Genomic DNA, 26,721 nt, shown 5'->3' with positions numbered 1-26,721 from the left:
GTTTCGTGATACGGGTCGAACTGTTTGTTGCTCAGTTTGTTTGAGCTGTGTTTGTGGAGCCTGGGCTGTCTACAGAGACCACGTTTCTTTACAGTGTGTTCAGAGGACAGGCAGCTAGCGGATAGTGACGAGATGTTTGCGGTATGTGAAAAAAATGTTTTAGCCTAAAAAACGCATGACATCACTGATAGCACCTTTAATGTATTTGTCATTGTATCATTAATGCAAGAGATTGTTCAAAAATTATGATTCATCCAGTGATTAAACAAGTGAAGTCTTAATGAGAGAGTCATTGAATCATTCATTCAAACTTTTTCTTTTTTAATTTTTAAACTTTATTAAATTGACTGCAGCAATAAACAGTTTGTCAGAACCTTGAGTAAATTACTTTTATTTTTATTTTTTTATTGTCTTTTCAGAATTGTGTGAGAATTGTGATCTATTTAAAAAAAAAAAAAAACGTGATTTAAGAATCGTGCAGCTCTACTAAGTACTTAAACGAAAGAGTTTATAATCATACATATTTCTTGACAGGTGGAGATGCAGCTCCAATTTCTCTACCCGATATTTTAATATTTGCCACAGGATTGGAGAGGGTTCCAGCAATGGGGTTTCAACCCCAGCCAGAGCTGTCCTTCCTCCATGAGGGTGATGAACGACTGGCAATGTACCCCACTGCAAACACATGTTTACTTATTTTAAGAATTCCAGTCAAGAATACCTATAGGGAGTTTAAAAGTGCAATGGAAACAGGGATTGGCTGTTCAGACCAGTTTGGTTTCCAGTAAATGTTTTATTTTTTTGTAGACAAGTTTTGTATTTTATCTGCGTTCCTGTCATGTTTTGGTTTTGTTTCATGTCTGTTACAGTCCTGTTATAGTCATGTGATCCTGCCATGTGTTCCTCATGTGAATGTGTCATGTTGTCCTTGATTGATTGTCTTGATTATGTCTACAGGTGACCCTTGTCTAGTAATTAGTCTTGTGTATCTCATGTTAGCCGTGTGTCTTTGTCAAGTATTGTTCCTGTATTCACTGTTTGTAAGTCTATGTTCACTTTTTTTTTTTTGAGATCCAGGCCACGGCATGCCTTTTTTTTATGTTTGATCTTGTTCTGAATAAATACTTCACTTGGGTTCTTCAAACTTGCCTTCAGTAGATATTACTTACATTTGTTCCTTTGTAACAAGTTCATGTTTTTTTATTCCTGTTTAACGTGTTTGGATGTTTTTACTGAACTGTTTCCCTGTTCACCATTTCACACAATAAATAGGCTGAAATATTTTATATTGTTATTGTTTTATTGACTTTAACACATGAAAGAATTGTCTTATGAATGTTGCAGATATCAAGTAAACTGCATGTAAAATGAAACATCTAAACTAAATTGACTGGATAATAACTAGGATTCTGAAGCAGAAATATTATGAACATTTCAAGGAAAATCTGAATGTATTAGACAAAGCAAAACCAAACCTTAGTGAGATGAATGAGTGCTTAAAATGGGGAAAAAGAGATGTACTGTACATAAATACAATGTAAAAACAGTACAAAGAACAATAAAAAGGTTATTACAGAGAGTCAAGGAACCTAATGGCCTCTCTCAAGAGGTCCACTCCAAGGTTGTCTCTTGGTCCTCCCAAGGGATCAACAAGTTGCTGAAGTTCACCCAAGCGGTCATTGTCCAGGGTATATTCAGTCAAGGGGACCTCAACGCTGTCTGGCCAGTTAAAAGTGGGTACCTGAGGTGAGTGAGGCACTTCTGCATCCAGTTGAGCTGGCTGCTCATCAGCACCAAACACTCCTTGAATCCCAGTCAGATTTTGAGCCTGTAAGCGAAGACAGCCACGCACAAAGATCTGATATGGCGACATGTACCTTGCAGTTCTCAGGCGGTGATGGTTCCACTGATTGACAAAAAAATTTGAGTCCTGGTTAATTCGGGGAAGGTAGATGTAATGGAGTGCCCAAAGGTGCCTCTCATTGTTGCAGTCTACTACTCCATCGTCTTCTAAAAGGGTGAAAAGTGAATGGTACACATTAACAACACCTCTCCAAACATCTCCCCACAGTCTCTCAATCCGCTGATTGTGGGTGCTCCTTCCCCTCAAAGCACTCCCCCTGTCAGAACCTCGAAAAACCTCCATGAAAAGACAAACGGCATTGTTCTCTCCACCTTGGTCACAGCGAACTCTTGAGGGCACACCATACTGGTCGACAGCCTCAACAAACTTCTCCATCACAGTGCTGCTTCGGTTGTTGTTTGAAGCTTCCAAAAATGTAACAAGTCTGCTAAAACCATCAATAGCCCCATGAATAACAATTCTCCACCTGAAAATGAAATGCAATATTAATACACTTGTTAAAAAAACATTGTCCTGACCTGAAGTATTTTATATATATATATATATAAAAGAGGAAGTAAAACTATGTTCCACCTAATTAGCTTGTGGTTGCCATCCAGATGCCATAAAGAATTTGGCCCTGCAACTCGGTATGTCCGCCTGCGTAGTCTGGAAGACATGGCTCTGCGTGCAGCCCCTTCTGGGTTGGTCCGGAGCATACTTTGGCGAACACGCCTCCGTTGCACCAGCAGACCTTCTCCAAAAAGTCTTGCTCGTACAGCTTCTGGACCCAGTAAGTCATTGCCGTTGACCACCTGTTTGACTCCGAACATCTGCCACAAACTCGTCAATTAAATTTAAGAGTCCGTCAGCTAGTTGGGATTCACAAAGTCTCCCTCTTGCCCATTGAAGACTCCGTGCCATCGTTTCCATTCTAGACAGAATTTAACAAGAAACAGGGCAATCAATGGATAGCCTTACCTTAATTTAAGTCAAATACAAAAATAGAGGAGCTGGAACAGATATTTCTTAATAATCAGTTGCCTTTTAGGTTAACTTACCTTGTAATTATTGTTTCAATAGAGTCCTGGTCGTCTGTTTGTGCCAATCGGGTGCACTCCCGAAATGCTCTATTGCAATCTGACAGAAACTGTCCCAGCGCCATTGTAATCCTCCTGAAAAGAAGTGTATTATAGTGTAATATAGTTACTTAGGAATAAAATAAGTGTAATATAGTTAGGAATATATTTAGGAAATAATGCTGATGTGATGGTTTCATCTATCTATCTATGATAGATATCTATGTAGCCTAGTTATGTCTGTCTGTCATCAACTCTGTATCATAGAATGGTAACTTTTCTTTCTGTTGTTATTTTGTAGATGTTTGTTGTAACAAAATGGCTTGAATGTAATTCTAGATAATTTAGTAAAACCATGGTTACTACAGTGATGGTTACTATGGTTTTACTGTATTGATACAATAGAACTGTAGTAAAACCATGTATCTATCTATCTATCTATCTATCTATCTATCTATCTATCTATCTATCTATCTATCTATCTATCTATCTATCTATCTTTACTTATTTGTTGTGTTATTCAGTTTATAATAAAGTTTATAATAACTGCATCCAATTTCTAGATTTTTTGTAATTGTGTCATCATTTTATTTGATTAGTTGTGCCATAAAAGTAAAAGCCTTAAAGTATTTATTTTTTATATATATAATTGATATCGATTATTTAATTATCTTGTAAATACCATACAAATGTGGGGAAACTCTGGGGGAAAAAATGATTAAATGTGTTAAGACATAGGCTAGCCCATTCTAGTACTATAACTCGCTGTTAATAGACATATCACAGGGGGTTAAATGACCAAATATGTGAGTCGAAGAAAATGCATAACTCTGAAACATCAACTCTTATGGATTCCATGCAACGGTATTTTTGATGTAGGCCTATTGCATATAATGGCAGGCTGTCGCGCTAATTGCGAAGCAACAATCTCATGACAAACTTAAATAAAGTTTAAAAAAAAAACTATTTTCAACCCACCGTAATATGTTTAACAGTGTTTATTATAACCGAAAGCTAGTTTGTTCACAGTTACCTGTAAAGAAGTGTAATATATAATTTGGAAAAACGATGTATGGATTCCCGTCTCTCTATACGATTCTCATCACGGGCGCGCACCGAACGGAAGATGCCAGGTGACGTATTGGCTCATCGTATCCATGAGGTAAGCGCTTTTTCGCAATCTCATGAATAAATACAATAAAACGAAGGTGTGCGTCACCAAATTAATAGTCATGAGAATGATTACAAACAGTAACGACAGGCGGTGTCACCGTGACACAACACCTTTATTTTATTTGAATTATTCATGATAGAGTGACTCAAGCACTACGCTGAACATACCTCATGAGCCATCATGAGCAACGACACTGATGGAAGGGTAACTTCCAGGAAACTGAATAGATAGATCACGAGTGTATTAGCACTCCAAATCTATCCAACATTTTGGCGAGAATATAGATTAATCTCTTGTTCTGTGTAGTATTAATAAAATATATATTATTACTTTTGGTCCTATATTCATGATTTCACAATGTAATATCCATTGTAAAAAAAGAAAAGCAGAAGTTCTGTTTCATTTCATTTATTAAAAATTCAAGCCAATCACTTTAGATTATTATTATTACGCATGTATGTGTGTGTTTGTGTTTGTGTGTAGTGTGTGTTGTAATATAACTTTGTAATATATATATATATATATATATATTTTATATATATATATATATATATATATATATACACATATACATACAGGTGCTTCTCAATAAATTAGAATGTCGTGGAAAAGTTCCTTTATTTCAGGAATTCAACTTTACAGGTGAAACTAATATACACTTTTTACATGCAAAGTGAGATATTTCAAGCCTTTATTTGTTATAATTTTGATGATTATGGCTTACAGCTTTTGAAACCCCCAAATTCAAAATCTCAGAAAATTTTAATATTACATGAAATCAACAAAAAAAGGATTTTAAATACAGAAATGTTGGTTCTCTGAAAAGTATAATGCATATGTACTCAATACTTGGTTTGGGCCACTTTTGCTTATGGACAGTTTCACCTGTTAAGTTGAATTCCTGAAAAAATTAACTTTTCCAAGACATTCTAATTTATAACCACCTTTATAGCCTATATATATATATATATATATATATATATATATATATATATATATATATATATATATATATATATATATATTATTTGTTATATTTTATTGAGCTTGTTATCTTCGAAAAATACTGCAAAACAATGCATCTCAAATCTCAGATTCTTCTAAATTCTCAGATTCAAGGCTTAATGGTGTTAACAGAAGGGGTTCTCTAACAAATAATGCATAGTGGTTCAATTATAAAAAGATACTTTAGAAATATGCTACAGTATAAGTGTACATGTAAATACTGTTTGGAGAAATGTGTAAATATATTACACAATTTCTATTGTGATTGTGAAAATGGTCATGACTTTTAGGGCTTGAACAGTTATAGTTAACTGTCTAAATATGCCCATTTAAAATATGCTGTAATTATTCTGAAAAGTCATTGTTGAACATGTATTTTCACCTTAAAAACTGCTATTTACAAGCTTAATTTAGGTTCTCTGTGTTTGAGCAAGAGCAGCACCAAACCAGTAGGTGGTGCTAATGTTCCAAATTTAGGTACGCGTTAACACGTAATTTACGCGTTAACGCGACAGTTTCACACGTTTTGGCCCTTTTGGCCTTCCATTATAAATAACCGTGCAGTGCAGCCTTTTAAACTTGCCGGTGCAGTGACAAGCGCCTCTCACTGCTCTGCTCCTCCGCTTCTGCTGGCTTCAGTCACGTGACGCTGGTTCTGAACGAAAACGCGTTGTGGAAACGCGTTGGCCTAGTACTTTTTGTCCCTCTCTGCTATTATAGTTTTTCAAGATGGCGGAACTGAAGCCTCCGTGGACTTACCCGTCCCATGTATATAAAGATAATAAATTCTTCGTTTACGAGGATTAGTCTGATCATTGGCATAGGTATTTGTACACCATTGAGGGCATATTTATGAATAAAAATATTGATTTTAGATAATAAAATACCTAAAAAGCTACACATAGTCCCTTTAACGTAGCGGAAAGAGGATACGCAGCATAAAAGCCTACGTATGTCTCCAGCACGCGAGAGGAGAGAAGAAAACGAGTAAATGTCAGTTCAATTGTAAGTTCATTCTTTATGTGCCTAGGTGTGTGCGATATTGTCTATGAACTATGATATTGTAATCATTGTTTTAACTATGTACGAGGCACTGCGAGTGCGAGCTGACATCGCGTTTGTTTCTCATGCTTGCTTTCACTGTGATGTGTCAGTGCAGTTATAGATGTCCCCAAATGAGTTTTTGTCTGATATTTATATTATGTTGTTATATTAGAATATCACATGAGCAAGAGTGCCGTTTTCCTGTGCATAATTGCAAATGTGCTATTTATTTTATACAACAGTTAAATTAACAATAAAGTTAACATTGTGAGTTACTTTTTGGACACAATATTGTCAATTTTCACTTTATATCGCCGACGAGAATTTCATAATGAAGCCGTAGTCCAACAGACATCGATGATTTTTTTTAATTTATTTAATGAAATCCGCGTTTTGAACGAATCATTTTAACGATTCAATGAACAATCACTTGTTTGAATCAGCCGTTTGAACAAATCGGTTGAATAAATTACTCCAACAACTCGCTTATTAAGACAGTGACTTGCCGCCACCTACTGGTGGTTTTAGTTTCATATTTAAAGTATCCTTTAATACTGAGGACACTGTACACAGGGCCGCGGGAAGAGGTTTTAGGTTGGGGGGGGGGAGTCACCACTTTTGAATAAGAAACAATATCAAGACTATAAAACTCCTCAAAAAACGCGCACACACTCAAACCTGACTGCACATCACATTTTTGACTTTATTGATTCTGCTTTTATTCCGGAGTCCCTTTTATTTTATTGCTCCGGAGTCGCATATCAGTCACAAAATGCGCCACGGGGAAGAAAAAAACATCTATAGCCTAAGTCGCACTGGACTAAGTCGCATTTTTTTAGAAATTTATTTCACAAAAAAAATAAATAAAAATTTTACAGACAGTTCTCCGTTACGGACGTGAGCGCTCTAAAGTGGCACTAAAATAATGTTTTAAAACTTTCACAGAGACCTCAAACTGAAAGCACAAAGCCTGTCTTTAAATTTAATTTCGTTTTGTATTAATTGTATCTTAATTTTAATCGATGTTTCATCAACAAATTGTCTGGATTTAATAAGAAGTAGCCTAAATATAGGCTATTAGAAAATAAATAATCAGGATACGGAGGCGCTGGCGAACCTGGAGCTCGTCTCATAATGAAACTCAGCGTAGGCCTATAAGGTAGCCTATTGCCTCACAGACCTGAGACATATAGATAGCTTGAAATGTCTACTTTTAAGCAGAACAATTCAAAACGAAAGAAAACAGACTGCACTGCTTATGCAATTCGTATGAAATGTGCATTTCTCTCTGGCGCTGCGAAGATCGCGAGTCGTCAACTTCATCTGTCTAGCCGACACTGACATAAAAAATAACTGTTTTATTAGTAAACAATTAAAATGTCTCCTGCTATATTTTACATATTTGCCTGTTCCTTACAAAACACTGACAGTGGGGTTTTTGACGTTTTTTTTTTTTTTTTTTTTTTTTTGAGCAGCTGCGGACAAATTCTTTCGAAACACAAACACACACAATATTACGTAACACTCTGCGCTTATGTTTTAAAAAGATAATTTAACATATAAATAACAATTTTTAAATAGCCCACTTAAAGTGTTTATTACAAATAAATGACTAAATGCTAAAAATTTATACATTTTAATGAACAAACATATGCGTTGCATTTACAATTCTGTGAAAACAGGGGGTGCTGCAGCACCCCCACTTCCCGCGGCCCTGACTGTACATGTATTTTATTCTGTGTCCTTCAAAGATCTTGCACTTTATTTTGGATTGTACCACATAAATTGTCATCCATTTTATTGTGAAACCTCTGAGGGTAAACTTTAACACATATTTTTATTCTTATAATGTCGACTGACATTTTCAGGAATACATAGTCATGGAAATGTGCCGAAAAGTCATGGAAAAGTTATGGAAAAGTCATGGAAAAGTATTGGTTAAAATGTGTATGAACCCTGATATAAGCAGCTGCCAGCTACCGATGCAATGCAATACGATTCACTTTTATTACGATCCGGTGCGATTCGATTTCGATTCAACGCATTGCAAAAATATGATGCTATGCAATTCAATATGGTATAGATAGTTAACTTTTATTTCTTTTGTTCAGACATAGGGCAAATCATAAAGTAGATTAAGTGCCATCTGACTTTTAACACATGGCTCTCTCACAATCAAAAGATTTGGTTTCCACAAAAAAAGCAGGTACTGTAGGCTAACTGACCAGAAAGCAGGTGCTGTTATTATGTGCTTCACGGGCCGTTTATCAGTTTGGACCAGTGCAGCGCGAGCCGATCTTGATCAAGCGACACTGTTACTACACGGCGCTAAGAGATCCCCACTGAAGTAATAACATTGCTGCGAGATCTATTGAGAAGCATTCATATATCTCTGTTATTAACGGATCAAACAGCGCTGACGTGGAAACAATGTGCCATGAATGAACAATCCAGTGTCCACAGATCAGCAACATTCACCATGGATTTACTGTAGTAAAACAAACTGTAACCATGGAAGTTTGGCAGGAATAGTAGGCTATAATGCTTTCAAGTTACATTACGTTGGTTTTTTTTTGACATGAATGAAATTACTGCCCTCAAATGTTAATCTGAACTAAAATAAACCTTTGTTTATAACTACAATATTACATTAAATTTTTTTTCAAGGAGCTGTTTTACATGCTTCTAAGAGTCAATTATAGCTTCATCATTCCTCAAAGTAAAAAAAAAAAAATCATACTTTATGATGTTACCCAGCAAACATTGGTCCGACGGCAACGTCATGTCCCTGGCCAAAAATAGTCGCGGTAGGACGGCATAAATCGGTAAAAATATGTAACACAGAACATTTCCTAAAAATGCATTCAGATACATTTGTACATGTCTACAGTTATCTGGGGTTGCATGTATAGTTGTTATTTTGACTTTTAGCTACGTGCAGTTCAATATCTACCCTAGTTGTATCGGTTGTGAGAGGACGTCACCTGGCGACGTCTTTTACACGTGCGTTTATAGTCCATCATGACCCTCTATGAAATCCGTGTTGAAATATGCAAAAAAAATATGCTTAATCCTTGCATGATTAATTCTGCAATAACCCAGCACACATTGGTCCGACTGCACGTACGTCGTGTCCCTGGCCAAAAACAGTCGCAAGTGGACGTCCACTAGGTGACGTCCTTTACACGTGCATTTATAGTCCATCATGACCCTCTATGAAATCCTATGAAATATGCTAAAGCAATTATGCATACACCTTGGTCAACACTACAATAATTAATTTAAGTGCCCCAAGTAGTTTTTAAGAGGTTCTGAAAAGACGTACACTGACGTCAAAACTGCTGCCGAGATGTTGTAACAAATCTCGCGATATTGCAAAATCCCGCGATAGGATGTAGTGTATTATCTCGCGATTTGGGGCGTTTTCTTTTTGAACAACCACCGTACCACGAGGCGAGCAGGACTTGAGGGCGCATCGTGTGTTGCAGAATTACAGAAAGTCGACGAATTACAAAAAATCTGCTTTTGGGTAAGTACATTTTGTGTTATTTTATAAATGTGATTGAGTTTTACTTGTTTTACTCGAAGGAACCAAAATAAATGATTCACACATTGTCAACTGAGATGTAGTTTGAGTTTGGATAAAATTAGCTAATAGGCTAAAAGTTAATCGGGTTAAAGGCAGGGTTCTATACATTTTGCGACTATTTTTCCTGCTGGTGTGACCAAATTGTGTTATATGTCGCGCTGGCGCGACCGCAACGTTGCCCAGCAGCGAATGGTAAACAAAATGAAAGCGGAACGAAACTATGCTACTCGTTTGTGCTTCACGGACAGTTTATTGGTTCGGACCAATAATAGTCCACAAATCATTTAAACTTGTAGGAAAACATATATATATATATATATATATATATTATATATATATATATATATATATATATATATATATTAGTACCAGTCAAAAGTTTGGAAACATTACTATTTTTAATGTTTTTGAAAGAAGTCTCTTATGCTCATCAAGCCTGCAGTTAAAAAACAAAACAAAAAAAAAAACAGTAATATTATGAAATATTATTACAATTTAAAATAATGGTTCTCTTTTTTAATATACTTTAAAATGTAATTTATTATTGTGATGCAAAGCTGAATTTTCATCAGCAAGTACTCCAGTCTTTGGTGTCTTATGATCCTTCAGAAATCATTCTAATATGATTTGATACTCAGTTATTATCAATGATGGAAACAGTTGTGCTGTTTAATATATTTTTTTGGAATACTTTTTTCAGGATTCATTGATGAGTAAAACGTTAACAGCATTTATTCACAAAAACAGCATTTATTCCAAATAAAAACATTTCTAACAATATAAATCGTTACCATCACCTTTTATCAATTTAACGCATCCTTGTTGAATTAAAGTACTAATTTCTTTAAAAAAAATAGTTATTGTTCCCAAACTTTTGAACGGTAGTGTATATTGTTACAAAAGATTTCTATTCTAAATAAATACAGTTCTTTTTAACTTTTTATTCATCAAATAATCCTGAAAAAATATCTCAGGTTATAAAAAAAATATTAAGCAGCACAACTGTTTCCAACATTGATCATAAATCATCATATTAGAATGAATTCTGAAGGATCATAAGACACCAAAGACTGGAGTACTTGCTGATGAAAATTCAGCTTTGCATCACAAAAATAAATTACATTTTAAAGTATATTAAAAAAGAGAACCATTATTTTAAATTGTAATAATATTTCATAATATTACTGTTTTTTTTTAACTGCAGGCTTGATGAGCTCTTTATATATGCTCCAAGGGCGTAGGTTTGGCCTCAGCTTTGGTGGGGACATCCCCCTCCCCCTCCCCCTGGAATGAGTTTTCTATATGTAATTAAATAATGAACAAATGAATAAAATACACACGTATCATAGTATGCATTCAACACAACAAATCCATTATTATTATCTATTATTATTATCCATGATTACAGTATTCCATTAATACTAAAATTGTATCTACTATTCTATATCAAATTCTATTGATATATTCTATTCTTAAATATTAAATTCTTAGGCTACACTCACTCACAAATACATTACATAAATAGAATGTAGAAACTAAAAATGTCTCAGATCCACTGTTTATGTTGACTGCAAGATTCTAAGTTAAGGTCAGCTAATTAACATTCAGTGACTTGCTAACGTAGCATTCTATCATGATAGCGTGACTTCTATGAGTCTATCAGTGCTGCACAGCCTAAACAATACTCTTAACCTTAGTTGAAAGATTGCTGCTGCTAGGTTTAACTGTAACAACATGGTAACACATACTATCACCAATCAATACTATTTTCCACAGTAGAATCTGCATTTGAAAGCCTGGTCAGTCACTACTACTGCTAGTTTATTTGTGTGGCTAGTTATTTTGCCTACTTACACTCTGATTTATGAAAAAGCTTCGTATGTCCCCTTTCTTCTTCTTGGGTGGCATAGCTGCATGGGCGTAGGTTTAGGGGGGGACGCTAGGTACTAGTCCCAATCAATATTTTGAGATGACAAATTTGTCCCCACCAATATTTAGCAAGCTCCTTTGAACTGCTATTTGGATCTTTGCGCTGCTATTTGGATCGATTCCAACGGCCAAAACAACGACAGTACAAGAAACGCCGTAATTTGATTGGCGGCGGTGTATCTGACAGGCTACACGCGCGGGCCGGGACTACTTTTGTGCTTGCACTGGCAGCGAGCGGGTGGTGTGTGTGTGTGTGTGTGTGTGTGTGTGTGTGTGTGTGTGTGTGTGTGTGTGTGTGCGCGCGCGCGCGCGTCGACGACGCCGACGGTAAGTTACCAGGGCTGTCTCTCTGCCACATACAAAGGCCAGAGTAAAACATTTTAATATTCCGTTTTTTGCCGTTTTTTGTACTTTGTAGATAGATCAGCAGAACGGGAGAACATTAGAAAAACAACAGAACCTTCAAGAAACCCTTAACCAATATAGAAGAAGGAGGGGCCTTGCTCAGGCTGATTTTCAGGAGTTGCAAATGTCCACCCTGTCATGAACCATGTCAAAAATTTTTTGGCTAAAGTTAGTATTTAATGAGCACATGGTGTACAGCAGTTAGCAAAGTGATTCACTGTTGAAGCTGACTGTGCACTGTTTAAAATGTATATTTAGAATTTCTGAAAAGTTTTTATATTAATTAATATTTCACAATGACAGGGTGGACAAGCTTGACGTGTTGCAACTACAAACACAATATGATGAAAATTAGGAAATATAAGTGTAGATACTTTCTGTGTGTGTTGCAGATGTTTTAACCTCCACTGAAGAAAGACCAAATGGGGGAGGGGATGGCACTGAGTACATCAGTTAGTTTCTTAAAGGGGCGTTTACCCCATAATGACAGGGTGGACAGCAATTTCAGGGACACATGCAAACTGCTTAATATTATTATAAAAATAAAATATAAATAATCAAAATGACTTGTTTTATTCAATAACTTGCTAAGGACAATAAGTACATTAAAAAGTATTTTAATTTTATGTAATTTAACCACTTTTTACACTCACTGAAGTTAGCTGAGCAGCGTGTGGGACATGCCAAAATCACATACATCCAATCAAAGAAAATTTTATAAAATCAGAAAAACACATTTCAAGAGACGTATCATTGTACTTGTATGTGTGTAAGTGTTTGGACATTTATAATAAAACCACAGAATTTCATTATTTTGCATTATGTTCATGATGACTGAGCGATTCTGATGAGGACACCAAAGGCACTTTAAAGTGATATTGACCCCTCCTCACACAGCGAGCGACTCACTTTCCTCAGCTGGCGACTCAGTCTCCTCACACAGCGAGCGACTCACTTTCCTCAGCGAGCGACTCACTTTCCTCAGCTGGCGACTCAGTCTCCTCACACAGCGAGCGACTCACTTTCCTCACGCAGCGAGCTACTCAGTCATGTACATTGGCCTAATATTATAATAAAATCTCTATCCTTTCAAGTACTGTATTGGTGCAATAACTAACTACTTCAGTAAAGTGTTACATTTTTGTGTTGTAAAAGTAATTTATTCCGAACCAATAATCTTAAATTGATTCTCATTGCATTTTTTTTTATTTTTTTTTTATAAAGGCAATTTCCCCCTAACTGTCATCTTTCAACTTAGTCAAATTCTATACATTTTAAGTCACTATATTGCTTTTACCAATCAAATTGACTAGTATCAACAAAAAAATTTTTTCCCACTGCAGAGGAAACTTATATTTATAAAAAGTTTTATATGCAAAACAAGCATAAAAAACACTGTTTAACCACTTTAAAATAAACACCTGTAAAGCTTTCGTTGATTTTATAAATTATCTTGACATTGTGACATTTCCATTTTTGCTGATTCACATTGGTATCAAAATAGGTAAAACACATTTCAAAGTTACATACACCATTATGTTTTTGTAAAGATCACATTAGTTAACTGTAGGCCTATAAATTACTTGCATGTTGTTTTTCTCTATCAGATTATAACAGATTATTATTTGATGACACCATTCAAAAGAATATTCAACATGAATGCCCCATTATGTTTTATGATTATTTTTTGTTTTTTAACTCCAATTGTATTCATAAGTTTTATTGGCTTTTTTATTGGCCAGCAGCAGTCCTTAAACAAACATAAAATACACATAATATACACAAAATATTTTTTCATTTTTGCCCCATCATGCATTCATGTTGAATAATGTTTCGTTTTTTATGCTTGTTTTGCATATTAAACTTTTTATAAATGCCACCTCTGATGCAGATTCTGTTTTCTCTGCAGTGGGAAAAAATGTTTTTGTTGATACTAGTCAATTTGATTGGTAAAAGCAATATAGTAACTTAAAATGTATAGAATTTGACTTGAAAGATGACAGTTAGGGGGAAATTGCCTTTATAAATGTTTTAAAAAATGCAATGAGAATCAATTTAAGATTATTGGTTCAGAATAAATGACTTTTACAACACAAAAATTGAACACTTTACTGAAGTAGTTAGTTATTGCACCAATACAGTACTTGAAAGGGTAGAGATTTTATTATAATATTAGGCCAATGTACATGTAGCTCGCTGCGTGAGGAAAGTGAGTCGCTCGCTGTGTGAGGAGAGTGAGTCGCCAGCTGAGGAAAGTGAGTCGCTCGCTGTGTGAGGAGAGTGAGTCGCCAGCTGAGGAAAGTGAGTCGCTCGCTGTGTGAGGAGAGTGAGTCGCTCACTGAGGAAAGTGAGTCGCTCGCTGTGTGAGGAGAGTGAGTCGCTCACTGAGGAAAGTGAGTCGCTAAGTGAGTCGCTCGCTGAGGAAAGTGAGTCGCTAAGTGAGTCGCTCGCTGAGGAAAGTGAGTCGCTAAGTGAGTCGCTCGCTGTGTGAGGAGGGTGAGTCGCTCGCTGAGGAAAGTGAGTCGCTCGCTGTGTGAGGAGGGTGAGTCGCTCTCTGAGGAAAGTGAGTCGCTCGCTGTGAAGGGTGAGTCGCTCGCTGAGGAAAGTGAGTCGCTCGCTGTGTGAGGAAAGTGAGTCGCTCGCTGAGGAGAGCGAGTCGCTCGCTGTGTGAGGAGAGTACGTATACAGATCCACCGCTGGCATATCAGTGGGAAAGTGAGTCGCTAAGTGAGTCGCTCGCTGAGGAAAGTGAGTCGCTAAGTGAGTCGCTCGCTGTGTGAGGAGGGTGAGTCGCTCGCTGAGGAAAGTGAGTCGCTCGCTGTGTGAGGAGGGTGAGTCGCTCGCTGAGGAAAGTGAGTCGCTCACTGTGTGAGGAGGGTGAGTCGCTCGCTGTGTGAGGAGGGTGAGTCGCTCGCTGAGGAAAGTGAGTCGCTCGCTGTGTGAGGAGGGTGAGTCGCTCGCTGAGGAAAGTGAGTCGCTCGCTGTGAAGGGTGAGTCGCTCGCTGAGGAAATTGAGTCGCTCGCTGTGTGAGGAAAGTGAGTCGCTCGCTGAGGAGAGCGAGTCGCTCGCTGTGTGAGGAGAGTACGTATACAGATCCACTGCTGGCATATCAGTGGGAAAGTGAGTAGCTAGGGGCTATAGTATAGTGACTTCCCACGACAAATCATTAGTCCTATTTTTGGACCTTCCGGCCCGCCATAATTTCACAGGCTATCACAGCAGCGCAAGTCCGTAACTGTCATCCCGCATGATGAATTCAAATTCAAAAATTGCGCCCTCAAGAAGCGTTACAACATGTTTTACGGCAGTGATATCAAACGCTCATTGGCTCTCGCCACAGATTGCGACATGCCGTATTTCAGTCGGTAAACTACTACATTTGAAATGGAGAAGCGCGCGCGCCTTCACACAGAGCGAAGCCGGATTAACATTTTCATGGATTAATAACTTAAATTCTGCTCTATACCTCATTCAAAACTATTATATACTGAAAGAGAGGACTGTGACTGCAACACATCGTCATGTAGTGGTGGGCAGATCGAGGCTTCGTGAAGCAATGAAACAGTTGAACCAAATGGACCATATTGTTTCGAGGCTTCGAATCAATCCGACACCCGTCTCAACGGTGACACCTAGTGGTCACTTGCAGGTGTTGATCTGAAACAACCTTGACGAGCCATTAAAAAAAAAGTGTTTTTTTATTATTGTATTTTTCTAATATGTGAAGCTTGTAACCTATAGGCTCCTCACTGTGCATAATGTTATTTTGGTCCTGGAAAATGAATATTAATAAAAGAAATCAAGCCACAATGTCTCACTTTTTTAGAGATTTTTATTATAAAATTATTAATTTCTCTGCTGTGGATGGACTTAGCCTACTTCTTTTTTTACAGATAATTTCTCCAGCCTTTGAAAAAATCCTCTCACAAGGGACACTTGTTGCTGGAATGCAAAGATATTTTTTAGCTAGGACATACAAATGAGGAAAGATTACTGCTCTCTCTTTCCAGTAAGTTTGTGGATCATGAGTTCTGGGCAAATACGCAAATTTCAAATTCTCCTCAAATGGCGCATCATGGATGATGTATTGTTGCAGTAGGCTAGCTGCCGATCACAATACACACATCTCACTTTATTTGGTGTTTCTAAACGGAAATGCTCCCACACCACAGATGTACGGCATCTCTTCTGGGGAGCCTCCATTTTATCTATCTAGCTATATATGAATCTATCTATGTGTCTAGATATGTATCTAGATATAATCTATCTATGTATTTATGTATCTATAATCTATCTATATATGTATCTATCTATCTATCTATCTATTAATCTAGCTGTCTATATATATTTATATCTATGTATCTATTAATGTGTCACTATATGTATACTCTGTCTGTCTCTAGCCTATCAGTCAATGTGTTGTGTAAATTTAAATGTAAGCCTAAATAGCCTACAACTAATCAAATGTCGCTATATCACCAAAAATCTCAAAATCAAACTCCTCTCACAAAAACCCACGAGGTCAATATGCGTTGATTTCACTTTTATACAGATGTGCGATTGTGTGGTCTGTTCCCGACCGTGTCAATCAAACGCTGATTCGGCGGACCACACCTGATGAAACACTTAGTGAAACACTTCAAGGCTTCGTTTGGCCATAGTCACGTGTAGGGATGGGACTATTACCGGTTTCACTATAAACCACGATAAAATGTACTGACGGTTAGTATTATCGTTCAAAATTTTATTATCATTAAAACCGTGTTTGATTATCGCGATTTTAATAACTCACTGTAAATCCTGTCCAGCCAGCAACAGTCTGACGCAGGCGCAGCGCGCAATGTTGTTTTTTTTATTCGAGAAGGAATGGCGGAAGGCAGTGACCGTGCTCGGAGATTTTTCAGCGTTTTAAGAGGACCAAATCTGAGGTGTGGTCATATTTTGGCTTTTACAAAGTCCTGAGTGAAACTTAATCGAGGACTACAATAGGGGGGAAACACTTCAAATCTGCCGAGTCCTCTTGTGTGACCATCACCCACTGTTTATAGCAAGTTAACTTACCAAAAACTACGTCTGGGAAATAATTGGGCAAAAACTGTTGTTTTGAGTTGAAATATTTTATCTCACTCACTTGAAATAAACGTGAAGCTTCCGCGAAGAAAAGTTTGCAGCAAGTGGCTTTGAGCCAAAGACGAACGAACAAGTTCAAACAAGACTATCATTGTACACTTATTACACCGATTTTTTTTTTTTTACCACACAATTACGGGGACATATTGAATTGAGATTAATGTTTTAAATCTTACCTGTTTATAAATCCATTTTGTACAGCGTATAAACAATCGCCCAAGAACGGAGACGCAAGACGGTAAGTTGTATTTGAATGAAACGAGAGAGCGCGTGCACGTCCGTTGCGATACATGGATGTGCGCTGTGTTATGATGCGTTGCTATTGACGACGGTCATTATAAGGAAGGAAATGCCACAGAATATAATCTTGCTTAAAAAAGTGCACAGAGCTGCTTGTTTTATTTGTTGTTTGTTGATTTTCAAATATTAAACTGTTTTTAGTGTGAGCATCAGTTCTTTTTGAACACTTTCATCTCGTTTTAACAAAACCGTGATAATATTGATAATCACGATAATTTTGGTCACTATAATCGTGATATGAAATTTTCATACCGTCCCATCCCTAGTCACGTGACATGGGTGTTTTGAATCACGCTTCGGATCAGTGTTTCGAAACGTCTGCGCTTCGGGATCTCGCAAAGCTTCGGAACGACTGTTTCGTGTCAGCCATCCCTATCGTAATGTGAACGACTTTTGGTACCGGTTTTGACATTTTCGCAATAAATAAATTATTGTGATTAAGTTACACGTATGTTGTTTTTCTTCATAATTGTAGCCTATGTAGTTTTAAGAAATTGTTATGGGTAGGTTTAGGGTTAGGAGTAGGATTAGCTGCTAAAAAAATCTTTTAATGCTATATTGTTAATAAAATTGCCATTTCCCTACACATTTCTGAACGTTTTATACTTTTTATATTCTGTATAAAATGGGTAACGTTATGTTTAGGTTTGGGAGCAGGGTTAAGGGATCTTCCATTTATCTATAAAACGGTAAAAGGTAAATTATACAGATATCTTAATGATATGAAAGATTCGTAAATATCTAACGTTTTGTAGCTGTAAAAACGTAATAATGTTACGTTTAATTGTTGCAGATACGTCCATATCATACGTTTCAGCATCTATCCAAACGTATAAAACGTACGTTTTCTATCTTCGAAAATTACGTATTAATACTACATATTATTAACAATGAGACCAGGCTGAATATTAGCGCTGTTTCAGCTGGCTTTTAACAAGCTTAAATCACAATGTCATCTGTGGGTTTATAATAGAGATAGAGAATTCTGCGCTGAATTTAAATGCTTCTCAGTGGATCGCGCAGCTCTGTGTAATAATGTTCGCATGATCGAGATCAGCTTTGGCCGCGATCGCTGTTTTTTGGGCAGAGCTGATAATGCCAATAACGCTGATAATGATCAAACGAGTTTTGTTCCGCTTTTTTCGCGTTTGCCATATGTTTCTCATACGCAACGCAAATGACACCGTATAATCAAAGAGAGTTGGGTAATTTTGTAGAGGCAAAAGTGCAAATTGAAAAGTTGAGTTGAAAAGGTTGCAAAATGAATACCATTTAGTCAAAGTCTGGAGCCCCTATTTACAGTGGATCGCTATTGGCAAGTTGGGGCTATTTATAGAATGTGTTTAGCGGGCAACTCACAGGCAACACGTTGGAGACCACTGCTATACTATAACTTAACTATTCAAATATAATGTAAGCAAATTTAAAAGTGCAGTATAGGTAAGCCTTATAAAACTAACTTTCTGTCAGGGGCTAGTAGGCCGACTCTTCTTCCTCAGTTTTTTTTTCTCAGTTTTTACACGTAGCATATAAGTGATCGTATTAGTGCCCCTGCTGTTGGCTGTTCATATTGCTTTATTAGACTTTTTCTTGTGCCGACGGCCCTCGGTTGGACGGCTGTTCTGGACTTTTCCAGAACGCACAGATTGTCAGTCCGTCCCTGATCAGGGGCATATCAGTATGGCATTCATTAACAGTCTCTCTCTCTGTCTATCTTTCTCTCTCTCGGTCTCCATCTCCAGGTTTCTCTGATAAATGGCTTGTCGCTGGCTAAGCGCAGGAAGTGAAAGATGGCAGAGAGCCTCTCTCTCTTTCTCTCTCTCTCTCTCTCTCTCTCTCTCAGTTTAATAGTATTGGCTTTCTGTCCACTTAGTGTTTCTTCCAGCCGCTTCAATCAGAGATTCTCCAGTCGCGCGGCACTTGAGCAGATTTACATAGCAGTAATTTACCCTGAGTGCGCAGTAAACAGCTCAGATTTACTGCTGCTCACTGGATTACACTTCAACACTCATTAGATTCCCTCCAGGATGAGCAAACCGAGATCTTATAATCGGAGCAGAAGAGAGTAAGAAAATAGGCCAACAGAAAGATGAGAGCAAACAGACTACATTTCATCAGCTGAGGGAAGAGAATTGAAGAAGAGACACCATGTAACATGTTAATGAGATGCTGGTTTAGTCTAATGGCGCTTTTCCATTACCATTACCAGTACCAGCTCAACTCGCCTCGTCTCGCCTCGCCTCGGCTCGCTTTTCGCTCCGTTTTCCATTGCAGATAGTACCGCCACAATAGTACCTGGTCGTCAGAGCGACACCGCAGGAAACTGCCGTGACTTAATCTTCTAGGCGACACACACCCGCTACCCACACACACAGGACAATGGAGGAAATCGAGTGTATGCTGATTTTGGATGTTTTTGTTTTTGCTATTTTTTATTCAGGATACTCCGTCTGGCGCATGCAATGATGACCCAGTGAATAGTGACGATTCTCTCTGACAAATCAGCAGTCTGCCGTGTTTTCACGTCACATTTAAGTATCGCCTCAGCTCGCTTAGAACCTCGCCGGAGGTGGTACGAAAAAAAGTACCTGGAAGCGGGTACAGGTACAACTTTTACACAGTGGAAAACCAAACAAAGGCGAGTCTAGGCGAGCTGGTACTGTGTAGTGGAAAAGCGCCATAATTGTCTGACATCATATTGTCACAGAGTCTGGTTTGTGTTTCCCCGGGTGTCCACTAGAGGTCTCTCTCCCTTACTGTCACCATTCATTCTGGAACTGCATTTCCCATGATCCTTTGTCTGTTCTCATCACTCATCATTGCACGCAGCTGTTTCTCATTACATTGTTTAGTTTCTGTGTATAAATACCCTGTCTGTTTTAGTCCTTGTCATGGAGTCGTCATATATTGTCACTACACTTCTGGTCTGCGTTCTACCTGTTTCTTGTTTTGTTTCTTGTGTATTTTGGATCGCTATCATGGATTTTGAACCTTGCCTGGATGACTACGAGATGGATTACACTTCAATAAACAACTATTTTCATACTGCATTTGGATCTACCTACTTTCCTGTGTGTCCCCGTGACAGAACGACTCCGTCACCTTATAGATCCAGCAGTATGAGTTTTCGTGACTTTTCCACAATCACGAAGAGGGAGAGGAGACAGCGGAATGAGAATCCTCGAGCTGAAGAGGAGGAGCCGCGCATGACTTTAGAGGATTGTTATGCTTTGTGTGCTCATATCAGGGAGGAGAGTGCTGCGCTCCCGGTTAATTCTGGGGAGAGAACAGCACCCAGTCGCTCGCGGACAAAGAGAAGGAGGAAGACTTCCCGTCTCTCTAATGTCCCGGAGGCCGTCCCCGTGCAGCCTGCTGTCGTCCCGGAGGTCGTCCCCGTGCAGCCCGCTGTCGTCTTGGAGGCCGTCCCCGTGCAGCCCGCTGTTGTCCCGGAGGCAGTGCCCGTGCAGCCCGCTGTCGTCCCGGAGGTCGTCCCCGTGCAGCCCGCTGTCATCCCGGAGATCGTCTCCGTGCAGCCCGCTGTCATCCCTGAGATCGTCTTGGAGCTGCGCACCATCAGTCCTGCCACGGCCAAGAGGGCTGTCTTCCTCTTTTATGCAGTGGCGGTACTGCATGCGTGCAGGAGACACAGGACGTCTGCCGTTCCAGAGACTGTTCAGGTCGCGTCTGCCGATCCAGAGACTGTTCAGGTCGCGTCTGCCGATCCAGAGACTGTTCAGGTCGCGTCTGCCGATCCAGAGACTGTTCAGGTCGCGTCTGCCGAGCCGGTGTCTCCGGACAAGATGGCCGCCGCCGAGCCGGTGTCTCCGGACAAGATGGCCGCCGCCGAGCCGGTGTCTCCGGACAAGATGGCCGCCGCCGAGCCTGTGTCTCCGGACAAGATGGCCACCGAGCCTGTGTCTGTTCCTGAACTGGTGTCTGTTCCTGTTCATAAGCCAGTGTCTCCGGACAAGATTGCCACCGACGAGCCTGTGTCTGTTCCTGAGCTGGTGTCTGTTCCTGTTCCTGAGCCGATGTCTGTTCCTGTTCCTGAGCCGGTGTCTGTTTCTGAGCAGGTGCCTGTTCCTGTTCCTGAACCGGTGTCTGTGTCTGTTCCTGAGCCGGTTCCTGTTCCTGAGCCGGTGTCCGTTCCTGTTCCTGAGCATCCGGTGCCTGTTCCTGAGTGGGTGCCTGTACCATGGCCATCCGAGGGGTCATCTCCGCCGTGGCCGCCCGAGGGGTCGTCTCCGCCGTGGCCGCCCGAAGGGTCGTATTCGCCGTGGCCGCCCGATGGACTGTCTGCTCCGCCTTGGCCGCCTGAGGGAAAGTCTCCGCCCTGGCCGCCCGATAGATCATCTGCTCCGCCATGGCCGCTCGAAGGGTCGTCTCCGCCATGGCCGCCTGATGAACAGTCCGCTCCACCCTGGCCGCCTGAGGGAAAGTCTCCGCCCTGGCCGCAAGATGGACTGTCTGCTCCGCCCTGGCCGCCTGAGGGAAGGTCTCCGCCCTGGCCGCAAGATGGACTGTCTGCTCCGCCCTGGCCGCCTGAGGGAAGGTCTCCGCCCTGGCCGCAAGATGGACTGTCTGCTCCGCCCTGGCCGCCTGAGGGAAGGTCTCCGCTCTGGCCGCCAGATGGACTGTCTGCTCCGCCCTGGCCGCCAGATGGATTGTCTGCTCCGCCGTGGCCACCTGAAGGGTCATCTCTGCCCTGGCCGCCTGAAGGGTCGTCTCCGGCCTGGCCTAACGATGGACTATCTGCTCCGCCCTGGCTGCTTGATAAACTGTCTGCTCCGCCCTGGCCGCCTGAGGGAAAGTCTCCACTCTGGCCACCCGATGGACTGTCTGCTTCGCCCTGCCCGCCTGCTAAGCCAGCACCCCCTGTCTCTGTTCCCCTCCATGGTCCTGGCCCTCCATCCCTCCCCCTGATCCTCCACCGTTCCACCTCCCTCCTGGACTTTTGTTGGGTTTTGTTTCGTGTCGTGGAGCGTCTGGTAGCCGCTCCGTAGAGGGGGGGTTATGTCACAGTGTCTGGTTTGTGTTTCCCCGGGTGTCCACTAGAGGTCTCTCTCCCTTACTGTCACCATTCATTCTGGAACTGCATTTCCCACGATCCTTTGTCTGTTCTCATCACTCATCATTGCACGCAGCTGTTTCTCATTACATTGTTTAGTCTGTTTTAGTCCTTGTCACGTTGTCGTCATATATTGTCACTACACTTCTGGTCTGCGTTCTACCTGTTTCTTGTTTTGTTTCTTGTGTATTTTGGATCGCTATCATGGATTTTGAACCTTGCCTGGATGACTACGAGATGGATTACACTTCAATAAACAACTATTTTCATACTGCATTTGGATCTACCTACTTTCCTGTGTGTCCCCGTGACACATATTCAGGGCTGGACTGACACACAGTTTCAGCTTTTCTGCATTTGCTGTGAGTTTGGGTCTCCATTTATTTATTACATTCATTTGGGATTGCGATGTGCAGCAGGCTCACATTATTTGCACATTCTTATAATTTCCAACATGTTTGTTTTACCAGATGTGTAATATAAAAAAATCAAATAAAAAAATTTTTTTAAATTTTTTTTGCTATGGGGCATTTTTTATTAAATATAAAATCTACCATAAAAAATTTAACTCATGTATATGTGATGCATCTCACCTGATCACAAATGTGAACACAAAATAACTAAACAAACTTAACGTAAACAGCAGTATTATGAAAAAAAAAAAAATATATATATTTTTTTTTTTTTTTTTTTGCTGTAACTTTTTTTTTTTTTTTTGTGTAAAAATATCAATAGAATCCTCAATTGTTTGTAACAAACAATAGATCTTGAAGTCAAAAACAGTTCAGCGTCACTGAAGAGATTGTGGTGTTTTGTGGATTGTGGATTTTCTCTCTTTTTATTGTTTGATTAGCATTAATAATGACAGCAGGTAAATTTGGATGCTATCACTTTAAGACCGGCTGCATAGATCCATTATAGTTGTGCGTTGTTCTTTCTCAATTTTTCAGTTCTTTCTCAACTGTTTACTGTGTTGGGAAAGTTACTTTGGAAATGTAATAGGTTACAGATTACAAGTTACCCTATTTAAAATGTAATAAGTAGTGTAACTATTTCAATTACTTTATTAATGTAACTGATTACATTTGATTACTTTTCTAAATTTCTAACAAATGTTTTCAACTAGCGGATGACCTGACGCCGGAGGATAAGGTCACGGACTTTAAATCAACTTTTAGTAAGAAAGGTTTACATTTCCCACATCTTAATGTTAGAAGTCTGCCACCTAAAATTGAGGAAATTAGACAACTGGTAAAACAATCAGAGCCATTAATTGCCATTAATAATTACTGTATAGTTAGGAAGGACCAGAATAGAAAGGGGGGCAGGGTTTATGTATATGTGCGCTCAGATGTGGCTTTTAACTGTAGAGATGACATTGCTAGTGATTTAGAGATTGTTTGGATGAACATATTGTGATGAGGTTCAGTTCAATATGGGTAAGGAAGGAAGAAGACAGGGGTCGGCTTGAGCTGGGACTCTCGTTTATTCACGTTTCTTTAGAAATAAAAGGTGCGCACAAAGCGCGTTCACCGTGCACATGCACAGCAACAACAAACACAATAACTCAGAATTCTCTTGGTGATTCTCTCAGCTCCCAGCAGCACACAACGAGGTCCCAGCTCGTCTCTCTCTCTCTCTCTCTCTCTCTCTCTGTCGCGCTCCGGCTTATATCCGGTCTCTCCACGCCAATTACTGAAATCAGACACAGGTGTTCATCATCTGCACCTGACCTACTTACGCTCCGCTCTGCTCCGTCCTCTCTCTCCCGCTACAGACTCCACAAAACCACGCCCCCCTCGCCACATACCCCCACCGCCCGACTCAGGCCGGGGAGACATCCGGTCTGCAGCCTCCCCCCCCCTCCTCCTGGAGAGAAAGTCAGCTACAGCCATCTGTACACCCGGCCTGTGGATCACCTGAAATTTAAAAGGTTGTAAAGCTAGATACCAACGGGTGATCCGCGCGTTGGTATCTTTCATGCGGTGGAGCCACTGCAGGAGAGCGTGGTCCGAACAGAGGGTGAACTCCCGCCCCAGGAGGTAATAGCGGAGGGTGAGAACAGCCCATCTGATTGCCAAGACACTCTTTCTCTATGGTGCTGTACATCGTCTCTCTCTTAGAGAGCTTGCGACTGATGTACAGCACCAGCCGCTCGCACCCTCCACCTCCTGGGACAGGACAGCGCCTAACCCCCTGTCCGACGCGTCTGTCTGTAGGATAAAGGGGAGAGAAAAGTCAGGAGCATTTAAGAGCGGACCGCCACACAGAGCAGCCTTTATCTGGGTGAAAGCCTGCTGACACTGCTCCGTCCACTGGACCCTATCTGGTGCTTCCTTTTTAGTTAAATCAGTCAGCGGGCTGGCAGTGTCCGAAAAATTAGGTACAAACCTTCTATAATAACCTGCCAGCCCCAGGAACTGTCTAACCTCCTTTTTGGTCTTGGGTCTTGGACAAGTCGCAACTGCTGCCGTCTTGTCAATTTGTGGACGCACCTGTCCATGACCCAAGTGGAAACCCAGATATCTTACTTCCACCCGCCCAATTGCACACTTTTTCGGATTGGCCGTGAGCCCAGCTCTTCTCAGCGTCTTCAGGACAGCTCGCAAATGCTGCATATGTCGCTGCCAATCACCACTATAGATGATGATATCAGCGGCATATGCAGCATGCGGCCGGAGAATTCTGTCCATCAGACGCTGAAAGGTGGCCGGAGCCCCGAACAATCCGAACGGAAGAGTAACAAATTGGTGTAATCCGAACAGCGTTGTGAAAGCTGTTTTTTCTTTGGTCATGGGAGACAAGGGGATCTGCCAATAACCCTTAGTTAAGTCCAGTGTCGAATAAAAACGAGCAGTACCTAGTCGATCAAGCAATTCGTCAACCCTAGGCATTGGATATGCGTCGAATTTCGACACAGCATTCACCTTTCTGTAATCCACACAGAACCGTACTGAGCCGTCCGTTTTAGGAACTAAAACTATCGGGCTCGCCCAGTCACTGTTGGATTCTTCTATTACTCCCATTTCTAGCATCGCTTCTAATTCACTTTGAATCAATTTTTTCTTATGTTCTGGTAATCTATACGGCCGGCTGCGAACAACCACGCCCGGCTCAGTCTCAACATGGTGCTGAATGAGATTCGTTCGACCAGGCAGGGGCGAAAACACATCAGCAAAATCTGCTTGTATTGATTTTATATCAGTGAGCTGCGAGGGTGAGAGGTGGTCTCCTCCAGGGGCCAGAGCGAGAGATTGGGACTTTGAACTCACTTCTGGACCGAGATCCTCCTCCCCACTCACTACCGTCGCCAGCATCACTGATTCTGCCTCAGACCATTTTTTTAGCAGGTTGAGGTGATATATTTGATGTGCTCCGCCCCTATCCGTTCGAGCTACCTCATAGTTGAGATCCGCAACTCGCCGTGTGACCTCAAAGGGTCCTTGCCACTTCGCGAGTAATTTTGAACTAGAAGTAGGGAGTAATACAAGCACTTTATCTCCCAGTGCAAATTGACGTAGTCTAGACCCCCTGTTGTACAACCGACTCTGTTTGTCCTGTGCCTGTAACAAATTCTCCATTGATAGCCGCCCCAAAGTGTGGAGTTTTGTTCTCAGGTCCATGACATATTGAATTTCATTTTTGCTATTAGAAGGTCCGTCCTCCCAAGTCTCTCTAAGGACATCTAACACCCCACGGGGCTGACGTCCATAGAGAAGCTCGAAGGGGGAAAACCCCGTGGAGGCCTGCAGGACCTCCCGTACAGCGAACAAGAGGGGTTCTAACCACTTATCCCAATTTTTGGCGTCTTCATGTACGAACTTACGAATCATGGATTTTAATGTGCGGTTAAACCGTTCGACCAGCCCGTCTGTCTGTGGGTGATAGACACTGGTTCGAATTGATTTAATGCCCAACAACTCGTAAAGCTCACAAATAGTACGTGACATAAACGCCGTGCCCTGATCGGTGAGGATTTCTTTCGGAATCCCCACCCGGGAGATTAATTGAAACAGTGCGCTCGCCACACTTTTAGCAGAAATAGTGCGGAGCGGCACTGCTTCAGGATATCGCGTTGCATAGTCCACCAGAACTAATGCAAAGCGGTGTCCTCGCGCTGACCGTTCTAATGGCCCGATGAGGTCCATACCAAT

At 40.5% G+C, this 26,721-nt stretch overlaps 2 protein-coding genes across 2 annotated transcripts; both read right to left on the bottom strand.

Moving 5' to 3' along the window:
* Positions 1-1,407: 1,407 nt before the first annotated feature.
* On the bottom strand, positions 1,408-3,649 carry LOC309493043 (uncharacterized protein). Its single transcript, XM_082162097.1, has 3 exons — positions 2,905-3,649; positions 2,438-2,777; positions 1,408-2,330 (listed from the first exon to the last, which is right to left on the bottom strand). Exons 2-3 carry the CDS (start codon positions 2,674-2,676, stop codon positions 1,571-1,573), a joined length of 999 nt encoding a protein of 332 aa, XP_082018223.1. The 5' UTR covers positions 2,677-2,777; positions 2,905-3,649; the 3' UTR covers positions 1,408-1,570.
* A 17,062-nt stretch (positions 3,650-20,711) lies between these two features.
* Positions 20,712-26,400, bottom strand: LOC309492980 (uncharacterized protein; the record flags this gene model as incomplete). Its single annotated transcript, XM_082162008.1, has 4 exons — positions 20,712-21,411; positions 21,468-22,484; positions 24,585-24,780; positions 26,274-26,400. 4 exons carry the CDS (start codon positions 26,398-26,400, stop codon positions 20,712-20,714), a joined length of 2,040 nt encoding a protein of 679 aa, XP_082018134.1.
* Between the last annotated feature and the right edge of the window lie 321 nt (positions 26,401-26,721).

Source organism: Leuciscus leuciscus (genome assembly GCF_965113295.1).
Source record: "Leuciscus leuciscus genome assembly, chromosome: 2".
Lineage (NCBI taxonomy): Eukaryota > Metazoa > Chordata > Actinopteri > Cypriniformes > Leuciscidae > Leuciscus > Leuciscus leuciscus.
The sequence above is the reverse complement of the archived record's forward strand: the minus strand, read 5'-3'. Positions and strand labels throughout refer to the sequence as shown.

Coding starts and splice junctions, on each gene's coding strand:
- LOC309493043 (XM_082162097.1), bottom strand. CDS start 2,676: ATGTTCGGAGTCAAACAGGTGGTCAACGGCAATGACTTACTGGGTCCA. Junction 2,331..2,437: donor GGCAACCACAAGCTAATTAG/GTGGAACATAGT, acceptor TTTCATTTTCAG/GTGGAGAATTGTTATTCATG.